The sequence below is a fragment of the Triticum aestivum genome, chromosome 4A, assembly GCF_018294505.1.
Source record: "Triticum aestivum cultivar Chinese Spring chromosome 4A, IWGSC CS RefSeq v2.1, whole genome shotgun sequence".
NCBI classification, from domain to species: domain Eukaryota; kingdom Viridiplantae; phylum Streptophyta; class Magnoliopsida; order Poales; family Poaceae; genus Triticum; species Triticum aestivum.
In genome coordinates, this window is record NC_057803.1 from 9120273 (window position 1) to 9133784 (window position 13512).

Consider the following 13512-nt stretch of genomic DNA (forward strand, 5'->3'; position numbering starts at 1 on the left):
AATAACAAAATAACTTACATAATGGAAGCAGGTATACTAAAGATAAATAGTAAGTTTATGAATACTTACGATTCGGCCAGGGGATTCACCCTGGGAGGTCTCTTGGCGATTAGTTTGGACTCTAAGTCTGAATTGTTCGGGAGGGTCAGCTTCCCTCTTAGGCGCATCCCCCTCTGGGTCTTCGGGAGCCACCCTCTTCTTCCTCCCCTTGCGGGGGGAGTCGCTTTCCCCCTCCCCCTCCTCTTCTTCCTTGTCTCCCTCGTGGGAAGAGAGGGCCTTAATCTCTCCGGACACTGTTTCCGAAGGACCTTTGTGGCGGGGGCCGCCCTTGGCCTCCTTGCCCTTCTTCTTCTTGGTCTTCTTCTCCGGCGCCTGATAGGGCGCCGGGACCAGCATCTTCGTTAGCTGGGGTGTGGCCGGGTTCTCAGGAAGCGGTGCCGGATAGTTGATCCGCTCCACCTTTGCCATACACACCTATAAGGAAAGCAAACAATATAATTCCTATTATATCTAAAATATTGACCGGATAGGTCTTTGGAAAGAATATGCTTACTGCCGTGGCTGGCTTCTCGATGTCGAGTCCGATATCCTCGGTCTTCTTTGGCCACTTTTTTGGAGCCTTGAAGAGCTGCTTCCATATATCTTCGTGTGTGGTGCCGAAGAAGCACTTTAGGGTCTGTGGCTCCTCCGGATTAAACTCCCACATGGGGGAGGCCCGACGCTGGAAGGGAAGGATGCGGTAGAAGAGCATTAGTCGAATCACATTGGTGCGAACGGGGTTCTCACACATGTCGGCGATGCCCTTTTGGAGTATCTTCACCTCTGGTTTGGACCCCCAATTGATACGTCTCCAACGTATCTATAATTTTTGAATGTTCCATGCTGTTTTATTATCAATCTTGGATGTTTTATAATCATTTTATATCATTTTTTGGAACTAACCTATTGACATAGTGCCAAGTGCCAGTTGTTGTTTTTTTCCATGTTTTTTACATCGCAGAAAATCAATATCAAACGGAGTCCAAATGCCACGAAACTTTACGGAGATTTTTTATGGACCAGATGGAAGATATTGGGCCCTGGTTGCACCTGGGGGAGTCCCGAGGAGGGGACAACCCACCAGGGCACGCCAGGAGGCCCAGGCGCGCGCTAGTGGGTTGTGCCCACCTCGGGTGCCCCCAGACCGCCTCTTTGCTCTATAAATACCCCAAAAAATCCCAGAACCGTAGGGGAGTCGATGAAATATTGACCCAGCCACCGCAGAGTCCAGAACCACCAGATCTAATCTAGAAACCATCTCGGATGGGGTTCACCACCTCCATTGGTGCCTCTCTGATGATGCGTGAGTAGTTCTTTGTAGACCTTTGGGTCTGTAGTTAGTAGCTAGATGGCTTCATCTCTCTCTCTTGATTCTCAATACAATGGTCTCTTGGAGATCCATATGATGTAATTCTTTTGCGGTGTGTTTGTTGGGGTCGATGAACTTTGAGTTTATGATCAGATCTATCTTTTTATATCCATGAAAGTATTTGAGTTTCTTTGATCTCTTTTATGCATGATCTCCTATAGCCTCGTATTTCTTCTCTGATATTTGGGTTTTGTCTGGCCAACTTGATCTATTTATCTTGCAATGGGAAGAGGAGCCCGGTTGTGGGTTCGATCTTACGGTGCTTGATCCCAGTGACAGAAAGGGAACCGACACGTATGTATCATTGCTACTAAGGATAAAAAGATGAGATCTATATCTACATCCATATGGATAAACGGATCTTGTCTACATAATGTCATCGTTCTTATTGCATTACTCCGTTTTTCCATGAACTTAATACACTAGATGCATGCTGGATAGCGGTCGATGTGTGGAGTAATAGTAGTAGATGGAGGCAGGAGTCGGTCTACTAATCTTGGACGTGATGCCTATGTAATGATAAATTGCCTGGATACCGTCATAATTATTTGAGGATCTATCAATTTCCCAATAGTAATTTGTTTACCCACCATTTGCTCTTTTTCTCGAGAGAAGCCACTAGCGAAACCTACGGCCACTAGAAAAAAATACACTTCCGTGATGATACGTGTTTGTCACAGTAGGTCGCCTTTTCTGTCATGCATGTACATCCATGACAAATTTATGACAGAATCAAGATAGTCATACCTGTGCTGTCGTAGAAGTGTTCCATGACATTGCCAAAATTATCATCACAGAAGTGTCCACTTCCATGACGATAAATCGCGCGTCACAAAAGTGCTTTCGTCAAGGGTGACCGACACGTGGCATCCACCGTAAGGGAACACCGTTAAGCTACCAGGTCAGATTTTGGATCCGATAACCCGTTAACAGCCACGACCAATGCCGATTTTCCACGTGTAAAATTCTCATTGGCTGACGGATCCACGCGTTGGCACAGGTGTCACTCATCCAACGGTCGAGATGGGCCTATAATATGTTGACACGTGGACCGGCCCAAAAGTGGCCCACAAAGTTTAAATGGGCCGACCCAACCGAAGGCCCATAAGATTTAGCGGACCAGAATGAGCCGGCCCAGCTAAATGCCCACAAAATTTAGCGGACCATAATGGGCTGGCCCAGCTAAAGGCCCACACGATTTTGCAGACCATAATGGGCCGGCCCAGCTAAAAGCCCACAAGATTTTGCGGACCACAATGGGCTGGCCCAGCTAAAGGCCCACAAGATTCTGCAAACCATAATGGGCTGGCCCGGCTAAAGGCCCAACATTCTCTGTCAAATCGGCTCGTCAACGGCCTATCCTAAACTTGTCATCAACGCGGGCCATGGTCACTGATGAGGGCATAGACCTGGGGCAGGGTAATAGGCCCGACCTATACGTCCTACCTAAGGTCCTTGTCTTAGAAGCAAAGAAGTTCAAGAGTAAACAGGGAGGACCCAATAAAGGTGTCGAGTGCAATCCACTGGACCTACCATTCACTCGGAGACTCCTTCTTCTTTAAGTCACTCGACTACTCAACCATTCGACCATGTAAAAGACCACTCGACGTACAAGAAGACCTAAAGCCGCTCTGCGCAGCAACGGTCAGGCATTTACTCGTATATTTAATGATAATATGTAGCACTTTATTACAGATGTTACCTGTAACGCTCTCTCTTTATGAATATTGAACCTTGTGTAACGGAGGGGAGCAGGGGTCCTGGCGCACTCTATATAAGCCACCCCCCTCCTCTGGGACAAGGGTTCGCACCCTCTGTAACACACACACATATAATCCAGTCGACCGCCTCAGGGCTCCGAGACGTAGGGCTATTACTTCCTCCGAGAAGGGCCTGAACTCGTAAAACTCGCGTGTACAACTTCTCCATAGCTAAGATCTTGCCTCTACATACCTACCCCCTATTCTACTGTCAGACTTAGAACCATGATAGTTGGCGCCCACCGTGGGGCCGGTGTCTTAGCGACTTGTTGGAGAAGTTACGGTTTTTCCAATCCCCATCAACATGGTTTCAGGCGGAGGTTTGGCCGAGGGACGTGAGATCCATTTCGGCGCGCTCGTGTTCGTCGCCGACGACTCCGCTTGGCTCCAAGAAGCTCCACTCTACGTCGAGGCGCTCCCCGTCCACGGGGCAACGCACTTTCGCGCGTGCGTCCGTGGCGTTCTCCTACGACAGCCATCGACTCAGTATCGGTCGGCTTCTGTGCTGTCCTCCCTCCCTGTAGCCCGCCGGCGCAAGCGTTCCGGTCGATCGAGGCTTCAGCGGTGGGTGAGGCACGCGGTGGCTCGCCAGTCGGCCAACCCCAGGTCGCGGCAACCGATCCCGACGAAACTCTCTACGGCATGTTCGACCTGTCGACTGGCTCCGTAGAGACTGCATCCGAGTGCGACAGCAGTGACCCCGCGGCGGAAGTCCTGATGGCCAATGGACCTCGCGGTCCTCCTGGCTTCCCCCGCGGCGACGGTGGCGATAGCGGAGGCGATTCATCGCGTGTTGACGAGGAGTACCGTCCCGAACCCCTCTCTTCGCTGCAGAGGGAAGAACTTCGCCGCCGGAACATGGATGCACTTCACACTCCTATCGTTGGAGAAACACCCGAGGCCCGAGCCTTGGAGGACGCGCGCCTGGCCAACTTGGCTGAGCGCACTCGACTGGAGAACCTCCAGCGCGCACTCGAAGAGCGTGCTTAGCAGCGGATCCCAGAATCCAGTCGACGACAACTTTTTCCGCCTCCAACTCAGGTATATCGAACTCCGATCCAGAATCTCACAGCTGTAGCCCGAATAGAAGAATCAATCCAGCCTTCCCAGTCCGAAGCTGGCAGAGGTTTGATGCAGATCAGGGCTTTACTCCGGGCAGCGGGAGAATAGAATACAGCTGTGTCACAGTCGCATAATAGGATCCATAGTAGATCCGTTATGGCAGATACAGTCCAGTCGGCTCACAGCCCAAGATCGCCTCCGAGGCGTGAGGGACGTGGAGACCGGCGAGATCAGTACAGAAACCGTGAGCAGTATGATCACCGACTCGATCATGATGATCGTCGTCGAGTGCCCACGCCTCCCCCAAGAAGTGGGTCATATGTGCCTCGGCAGCATGATGACAGATGCCCTCACAGTGATGGGCGAAGGATTCCAGTCGACCCCAGGGAACCGGGCTTTGATGCGAGATCTATTCTCGTTCAGGGTCTGGTCGACAGAAACAGAGCTCACAGAGAAGGCCACGACAGAGATCTTCCAACCAGCGGCAGAGTGCATGTCTCAGGTCCAGAGTGCTTCAGCAGAGCCATCAGGGCTGTGGTGATTCCTCCCAACTTCAGGTTGCGACTGGAGTCAGTAAGTTCACTGGTGAGTCCAAGCCTGACACTTGGCTTGAGGACTACTGAGTGGCTGTTCAGATTGGCGGCTGCAATGATGAAGTGGCCATGAAGCACCTTCCTCTGATGTTGGAGGGCTCGGCCAGAGCATGGTTAAATCAGTTAGCACCCGGCAATATTTATAGCTGGGAAGAACTTGCCCGAGTGTTTGTTAGAATGTTCGAAGGAACATGCAAACGGCCAGCAGGACTAACAGACCTGCAATCTTGTGTGCAGAAGCCAAATGAAACTTTGAGGGATTATATCCAGAGATGGATCACGTTGCACCACACGGTGGAGAATGTGTCTAATCACCAAGCAGTGTGCGCCTTCAAAGAAGGTGTCAAATATCGAGAGTTAAATCTGAAGTTCGGTCGGACCGGAGATATGTCTCTGAGTCGAATGATGGAGATTGCCACTAAGTATGCCAATGGTGAAGAGGAGGATCGGCTCCGGAGTGGCAAACACAAAACAGTCGTCCACGAAACCGGAGGAGGAAACTCCAGTCGGAAGCTGAAGCGCAAAGCCGAGCTAGCTGCTCCTGGAGAAACCTTGGCCGTGACTCAAGGAAAGTTCAAGGGGAAGCCCAAAGGACCGTGGAATCCCAAGAAAATAAAGGATCAAGACGGAAATGATGTGTGGATTTGCCATGCCACATTCACACAAAGAAAGATGAAGAGGGTAATCTCATTTACCCGGAAGCATACCACTCGGCAGTGTCGGCTCCTAATCTAGCAGTTCCGAGAGAAACAACCCAAAGAAAAGGAAAAGGAGTCCGACAAAGTTGAGGACAAAGAAGAAAGTGACGATGGTTACCCCCACGTCAATTCCACTCGGATGATTTTTGCTGATGTTGAGAGCAAAAGTCGACTGAAAGTCATCAATAGAGAGGTAAACATGGTCGCTCCGGCGACGTCTAGTTATTTGAAATGGTCTCAGACTGCCATTACATTTGTCCAGTCTGATCACCCGACAAACATAGCCACCCCTGGGAGGCAAGCGTTGGTGGTCGACCCAGTCGTCGAAGGCACTCGTTTGACTAAAGTTTTGATGGATGGTGGCAGTGGCCTGAATATACTGTATGCAGAGACGTTGAAAGGAATGGGCATTTCGATGTCCAGACTCGGTGAAAGCAATATGAGTTTCCATGAAGTTATTCCTGGCAAGAAGGCTGAGTCACTCGGCCAGATCGGCCTTGATGCAGTTTTCGATGATTCCAAGAATTACCGCAAAAAAAGTTGGCATTTGAAGTTGTGGATTTCTAGAGTGCTTATCACGCTATTCTGGGAAGGCCAGCTTATGCATATTTTATGGCTCGACCATGTTACGTGTACCTCAAATTGAAGATGCCTGGTCCTAACGGAGTGATCACTATCACTTGCAATCAAAAGAAGGCAGAAGAGTGCTTCCAGAAGAGCTCAAAGATCACAGATGGCGGCAATGGAATTGCAGGAGTATCAAAAAAAATGCAGATCCGAATGATTTATTGCGAGCTAAGAAGCCTGCCACAAATTCAGCATTTCAGTCGCCTGGTGAAACAAAGCCGATTCATATTCACCCGACGGATTCCAATGCTGCTCCGACTCACATCTTCTATCTATCTATTATATACTTAAAACAAAAGACAAATAAGCTACCACATTTATCCACATATGTTAATATTATTTGCACCGTTAGATTCAAATAATAATGGCTGAGATTAAAAGTTTTTACGTTACATGCTAACATGTATTTACTATCTTATTGAACTAGCACGTTGTCACGTCTATGCATATGCATATATGATACATGTACGGAAAGACTCAATCATCTACATGTAATTAATGAGTGCAAGCAGGAATCGTCCACACGGAAAAAGAGAATATCCGGACAACGTACGCCTAAGATAAACTACACAATGCTCAAAAAAAAAGATAAACTACACAAGATCACACGGCAATATATATTCTATTTTGTGTGACACGTCCAGACGTAATCACATACTAGAGCACCACCGTCACATATATAGAACCTCACGTGCGTCTAATTCCAAATCGGGCATATGCATGCCAAAAAAACAAGGAGAACTACAACCGGACTCAATCTATAGAACTCCACACGGAGTCTTGATAAAAGGAAATACCATGTGGAGTCCTGATAAAGAGAAACTCCACATGGATCGGACAAGGCACTCAGCCGGCCACATCTAACCCCAAGAGTCAGAATCCAACCAATTCTGGACAAATCGATGTTTGTAAATCTGCTACCTAATCAGAGCACCGCCGAGAAAATTGAAGTCTTCCAGAATTTGCTACGCGAGCACCACAAACAAAATCGAAGACTATAGAACAAATCTGCCATCCGATTAGAGCACCACCAACAATCGAAGATTGTCGGCTCTGTGATGCCAGACAAATATCAAAGAAAGCCAAAACTCTGATGTGGCTGCATCTCAATGCCCGGTGAAGTCAGGACAGATCTTCTGAGCTGCGTCTCACCTGAATCAGGTTCGTATATCAGAATAAAAGTTGTATAGATAGCTGACTAACAAATTCAGAATCCTTTCAAAGCCAAAAAACTATGGTGTTGATGAAGCTTAGTGCTTACATAGATAGCTGACTAAGAATTTTAGAATTCTTTCACAGCCAAAAAACTATGGTGTTGAAGAAGATTTAGTGCTTACCAACAACAGGATAAACTAGAACATTCAAGTGAAAGTACAGATAATGTGGGATTGCCTCAATCATACAACAGATCATCAATTTAAAACAAGCAAATGCTAATTATATTTTGTTTGCACTGATATGGAAAAATAGTTCATGTCACTATCAACATTAAAAGCATCATGCTATTATCCGGAGGAATTTGATACAATTATATTGACGAAATAAAATGATAATTCTATTTATGCATATAACACTTTTTTACAGGTATGCATATAATACTTTTAAGTTTGTCAAATCCACAAAGTATCACCATTGAGAAATGAAATTAATTTATTTCTTCATATTCCCTCCGTTTCTTTTTAGTCAGCATATAAGATTTGGTCAAAGTCAAACTTTGTAAAGTTTGACCAACTTTATAGAAAAAAATATTAACATCTACAATACTAAATCTATATGGTATGAAAATTCATTTCATGAGGTATCTAACAGTATTGATTTCATATTGTGAATCTTCATATTATTTTCTATAAACTTAGTCAAAGTTAACAAAGTTTGAGTTTGACCAAATTTTATATGCAGACTAAAAAAACGGAGGGAGTACAATTTAAAGGTAAAGAAGGTGAAAGGACCATTAGAATGTTTTCTAGATTACAACTCCGAGTTTGCCACCAAGGACACGATACAAAAACAAGGAGATAAAGTTAAGCAAGGCTCAGGTATGTCTATACTCTATACTTTTAAATAATCTAATTGATATTTCCAAACTTGAAGAAATTAATCTCCAACTTTGTATGACATTGGATTATTCACCCAAATGAAGCATGTGCAATCAAGAATAACAATCCCCCCAAAAAAAGGAATCAAGAATAACAAAAATGATTTTACAAACTTCATATTGCCACAAGACTGCTTCTAATAACAGATCAAGTGCAAAATGCATGCCCATTACTGAAATTTTAATTGGACTTCCACCATTGCGGCTAAGATTAACACTTTTCAGCTTGCCCTTTTTTTTGCGGGAAGCTTATCCGTTTAGGAGTGATGAAACCAGAACTAAGTATGGGGAATGTTTTCTTATTTTTCAAATGAGAATGTAATTATTGTAGAAATTCATACAGTAAGGCCAATGATGTTACAAACAAATCTAATAGATTTGTCATTGATTTAATAGGGTTGTGCCTAAAGTCAACCAGCGCCAGAAGAATATATACAGATCTACACAGCCGAAAAAGAAAGAGGCACGGAAAAGGTCTAAGTAATCCATGTGCACGCCTAAGTAATTCAATCTACTAGGAAATGATTGTTCACGTACAAACATATTTCAGTATGGGCCCGTACGTACAAAGCTAGGTCACCTATACAAATTAGGAAAAAGTGGGCATGTCCTTTTGAGAGAGAAAAAAATATACGCCTAAGTAATTCAATCTACTTGGAGTACAAAATCAGATCATCTACACACTTTAAAAAAACATGGGCAGGTCCTTCGGTGAAAAATAAAAGGCACGCCTAAATCATTCAACTTACTGGGAAATATACTAAAAAGTCTAGCCACCAAACACATCCCATGTGTACATGCAAGCACTTGCATCTAATTCTAACGGACAGACAAGTCAGACTTTGGGCAGAAAAATAGACAATGGTACGAGGCACGGTACAAAAGCAACAAGCGCCAACCTATCTAAAGCCGTATACTTCATGAAGATTTTGAGTCATGCTAGATAAATCTAAATATCTTCTATTACTTTTCCAAATGAATCGTGACTCATGTTTATTCACCAATATAACATAACAATTTTACTTGACTAACTCCATATATGCAGGACAAGAAAGTTTACCAAAAATGATCGAGATGGATAACAATAAACAAGGAACATAGAAATATTTTATAGAAGGAGAACATTACGAGAACTTACTGGAATGAGGCACAAAACCAAGACAAGTCAGGTGATGGTTCAAACTTCTTCTAAGATATGATATCACCACTTCTTGAGGAAACGAGACTCTTAGACCTGTAGTGCTTTTCTGACAATTGAGTCATATCAGTTATAGTGGAGTCATATCTAAATTATTTGTCTCTCAACTTCTTCGGGATGCTAACTTTAAGTTTTTGGGTGATTTTTTTACGATTTTGTTTTTCACAACAATATGTATAATAATCTATTACACAAAAATATTCAAATGATCAAATTCTGATTGACACAAACTAACTACAAAGGAAAGTGGAAAGTCCTACTGCGAAAATTGTGGTACATATCAAGAAACCATAACACCTGGTAAGCATATTCTGCTAATTTGAATGAGAACTTTCATATTATATTTACTCTTAATGAGAGTGGTATGTAAAAATTGCTAAACTTATTGGATGGGAAGATCTCAGAAGCACCAAGCAAACCATTTATGTTTACTGAGATAGAGAAATAATGCTTGACAAAGATCAGTATAAGGCGGACAGTTATTAGATAAGGGTCAAAACTTAGCACTATGAGAAACATGTCAAATTGTAATTATTCGAAACACATTCATACATGCACTTTTGTGAGTTTTATGTTGTTCTTGGAAACAACCCTTCTATCCTACAGCCTTTTCAGTTGAAGAGAACAAAGAGAAAAGCTTCAGTGTTATAGGCATCTCCCACAACACATGTGAAAAAACTAAAATCTATTGCATATCAATTAACACATATGGGCCAAAGTCAGTGAATACATGCAAGCCTTCTTTCTTTGTCTTAAATACACCAATTATTAATATAAGTTGCTAATATATGGTAACAACAAATAGAAAGAACACACCTTTTATCCAACAAATATTGAACACTTTTTGCTATAGGAAACTTCATATAATTATTACGGTTGTCTTGAAGAGACAATAATCAAAGTTGGGCAGAATGTCAACTAAAAAAATAGGTTCGATTCCCTAAAACAACGCAAGGCACATCAATGGCAAGTGACATAAGTTATATCCTAGAACACTATGAAGAACATGGCCGTCCAACCCGACGACACAGCTCTAGGCCAGCGCCACGAACTGGAGAGCAACGCCACTCAGTGAAACGAATCTCTTATTTTCTCCGGTGACCTCGAAGCCTTGCTGCTTGGGGGCAAAAAATCCTTCTCTCCAACAGAAAATTTCTACACCGGAAAAGACGGAGAAAGGTCAGGTGACCTTAATCATCCCCTTCTCATAGCCATAGCAAATCTCCATAAAGAATCCATGCCATTGCTGGAGGTTAGCAGACCAAGATCTGGGAAGGAAGGAGAAGGAGAGGAAGATGAGTGATTACCTAGAGGAGTGCCACCCCTCATGTTCAAGTGGACCCAACTCCATGGCCATCCAATCGATGACGGCGGCGAGCTGCAGGCACGTGTGGTCGAGCTGGATGACATGCCGCCGCCGGGAGCCTGGAGCCACCGCACTCCACCCCAAATCCCACTTCTCCCCTGTCCTCTTTTCTTAGCAAGATCTAGCAACGTATTGTGGATGAATCCTTAGATCAGGTAAGGAACAGGAGGAGAATGAGAATGGGGAAAGGGATGAATGGTACTACAGCCGTATAGATGCAAAATACAGTAGATTTTTTAACGAGATGCAAAATACAGTAGATTTTTCAACGAGATGCAAAATACTGTAGATTAAAGAAACGTGAAGCTCACAATGTAGAGTCAAGTGTAATCTTTGACTATGTGGCCCTGGGTTCCTGACGTGCATTTTGCACGCGGACTTGAATTCGCTAAATGAATAAAATGACGGAAAACGGAGTTATCAAAAAAACATGTGTCGCTTCGTATTGCTTCCCCCAATTCCATCTGTCAAGCGCTGCTCTATGGCGATTGCATCGGACGGCCCACGAACGCCTGCTCGAAACACTTCTAGCACTGTTTTTTTCTGTTGGGATGGTAAACATATATAGAATTTTCTTTTCTAACGCAACTGGTATTAGCTACTAACTTTGTATTGAGCGGATAAACGTCTTACATATTTAGGGATGGAAGTAGTACATAATATATTTTTCTGAAAATTAATCTAGGATTTTTCGTTGAAAAACCTACATAATCCAGTATCTCAGGATGGATTAGGACCATATTGTAAAAATAGACAAATAGACAAATAGAAAATTGTTAGACATTCATTAAAAATAAATGCTTAGAGAACTAAAATAATAAACTGAGGTAACTTAAACACAAAAAGAATGGTATGAAGAGGACAATGCATATGGAGGTGTTCTACTGGCAATAATTATAATCTTTTGTACAATGTTAAATGCATGTCTATATGATTAAGAAAAAGGGTTTTGTCAGGTCTCAGTCGACTAAGGCTTAATCAAGCCTTAGTCAAACGACATAACATGTAAGAAAAAAAACCCAGAAAAAAGTTGAATGGGTCTCAATGTAAAATCACACGAATATAGCATCGACTTAGACGTAATGAAAACTCAATGGATTGAGATTTAACAAGACTATTAATAAAAATAGCTAAAACATATTATTTATTAAAAAATCAACTCTAGCCGTGCAATTGCGTGGGTGGACCCGCTAGTTTCAACAACACTCGACTCCAAATAGGAAGAAGCGTTCATCCAGTTCCTCCGTGAGAACTGGGACATCTTTGCATGGAAACCTTTTGACATGCTAGGTGTTCCCTGGGGACTGGCTGAGCATCGTTTGCGAGTCGACCCAAAAGTGAAACCAGTCAAAGAACATCTTCGACGGTCCGCCGTACAGAAGAGAAAGGCAATCAGTGAAGAAGTGGCTCGGCTTCTAGCAGCTGAGTTTATCCAAGAGATTTACCACTTCGAGTGGTTAGCTAATGTTGTCATGGTCCCAAAGAAGGACGACTCACTTCGCATGTGCATTGACTTCAAGCATATCAATCGGGCCTACCCGAAAGATCACTTTCCTCTCCCTCGCATCGACCAAATAGTCGACTCGACTGCGGGGTGTGAGCATCGAGTTGCTTCTTCAGCTCCTTCAACTCTTCAGGTCCAAGCTTGTAAGGACGTTTGCAAACAGGTTCCGTGCCAGGCTCAAGATCGATGACAAATTCAACTGGTCGGTGCGGAGGCATTCCTGAAAGCTCTTCTGGAAAGATGTCTTGATATTCGCAAACGACTGGAATTTGAGAGATGGCATCCAGCTCACCCTTCTCATTGAGGGAAAACAGACGAATGGTATCATCCCTTGCGGCAAAGACAATTACATCCTCAGACAAATGAGTCAATTGAATCTGCCTGGCAGCACAATCAAGCTGAGCCTTGTGCTTAGAAAGCCAATCCATTCCGAGAATAAGATCAATATCCGAGTTACCAAGGACCATTGGAGAAGAAAGAAACTTATAGTCGCCCAACGTGATAGTCACATCTAGAACCTCCAAACCGGCACTCAAACGTTTACCAGGAGAAACGATATCCATTTGTTTGCCTAAATGAGAAGAAACGAATTCATTCTTGGCAAAAAAATGGCTTTGACATGAAACAATGCGATGCACCAGTATCAAAAAATACTTTTGCAGGAACATCGTTAACAGGAAGGTTACCCATGATGACATCTGACGAGTCCTCTGCCTGAGCTGCATTCATCAAGTTGACCTTGGCGTGCTTGGGGTTATGCTTGACCACTGCGGTACTTGCCGATCTCACGGGAGGAGGAGGAGGGAGACGCCTCTGATTGAAGCATTTGTTGGCATAGTGATCCTTTTGTTGGCACTTGTTACACATGACCTCTGAAAGCGGACGGTGATACGGAGCACTTGATCTTGGAGCTTGAGACGAAGTCTTGTTCTGAAAGCCAGGGTTGGGTGGGTGGGAAGATCCACTGCCACCTTTGCTCTTCTGCTGATAAGGCTAACGAAACGGAGGAGGAGGCAGCCAATACTTTTGCTGCTTAGCCACTTGAGTTGAGGAAGAAGGAGTTGCATCTCTGACTCGCTTTTTGGAAGCATCGCACTTCAGTTGAGCAGTCTCTTGCTTCATTGCCATATTGTAGAACTCATCATACTTCTTGGGCTCAAAAAGGACGAGAGCTAGCTGGAGTTCTTCTCTGAGACCACCC

The 13512-nt window shown here is 44.1% G+C and overlaps 1 protein-coding gene across 6 annotated transcripts; it reads right to left on the reverse strand.

The window, feature by feature from the left end:
• Nucleotides 1-6709: 6709 nt before the first annotated feature.
• LOC123084757 (uncharacterized) lies at nt 6710-11250 on the reverse strand. 6 transcript variants are annotated; one of them, XM_044506253.1, is made up of 4 exons: nt 11119-11250; nt 10749-10928; nt 9382-9477; nt 6721-7300 (listed from the first exon to the last, which is right to left on the reverse strand). In XM_044506253.1, exons 1-4 carry the CDS (start codon nt 11171-11173, stop codon nt 7221-7223), a joined length of 411 nt encoding a protein of 136 aa, XP_044362188.1. In that variant the 5' UTR covers nt 11174-11250; the 3' UTR covers nt 6721-7220. The 6 variants fall into 6 exon arrangements, 1 of the variants encoding a protein (XP_044362188.1); XR_006439398.1 differs by having other exon boundaries at nt 6724-7300; nt 9382-9490; XR_006439397.1 differs by lacking the exon at nt 11119-11250 and having other exon boundaries at nt 6725-7300; nt 9382-9490; nt 10749-11112.
• Between the last annotated feature and the right edge of the window lie 2262 nt (nt 11251-13512).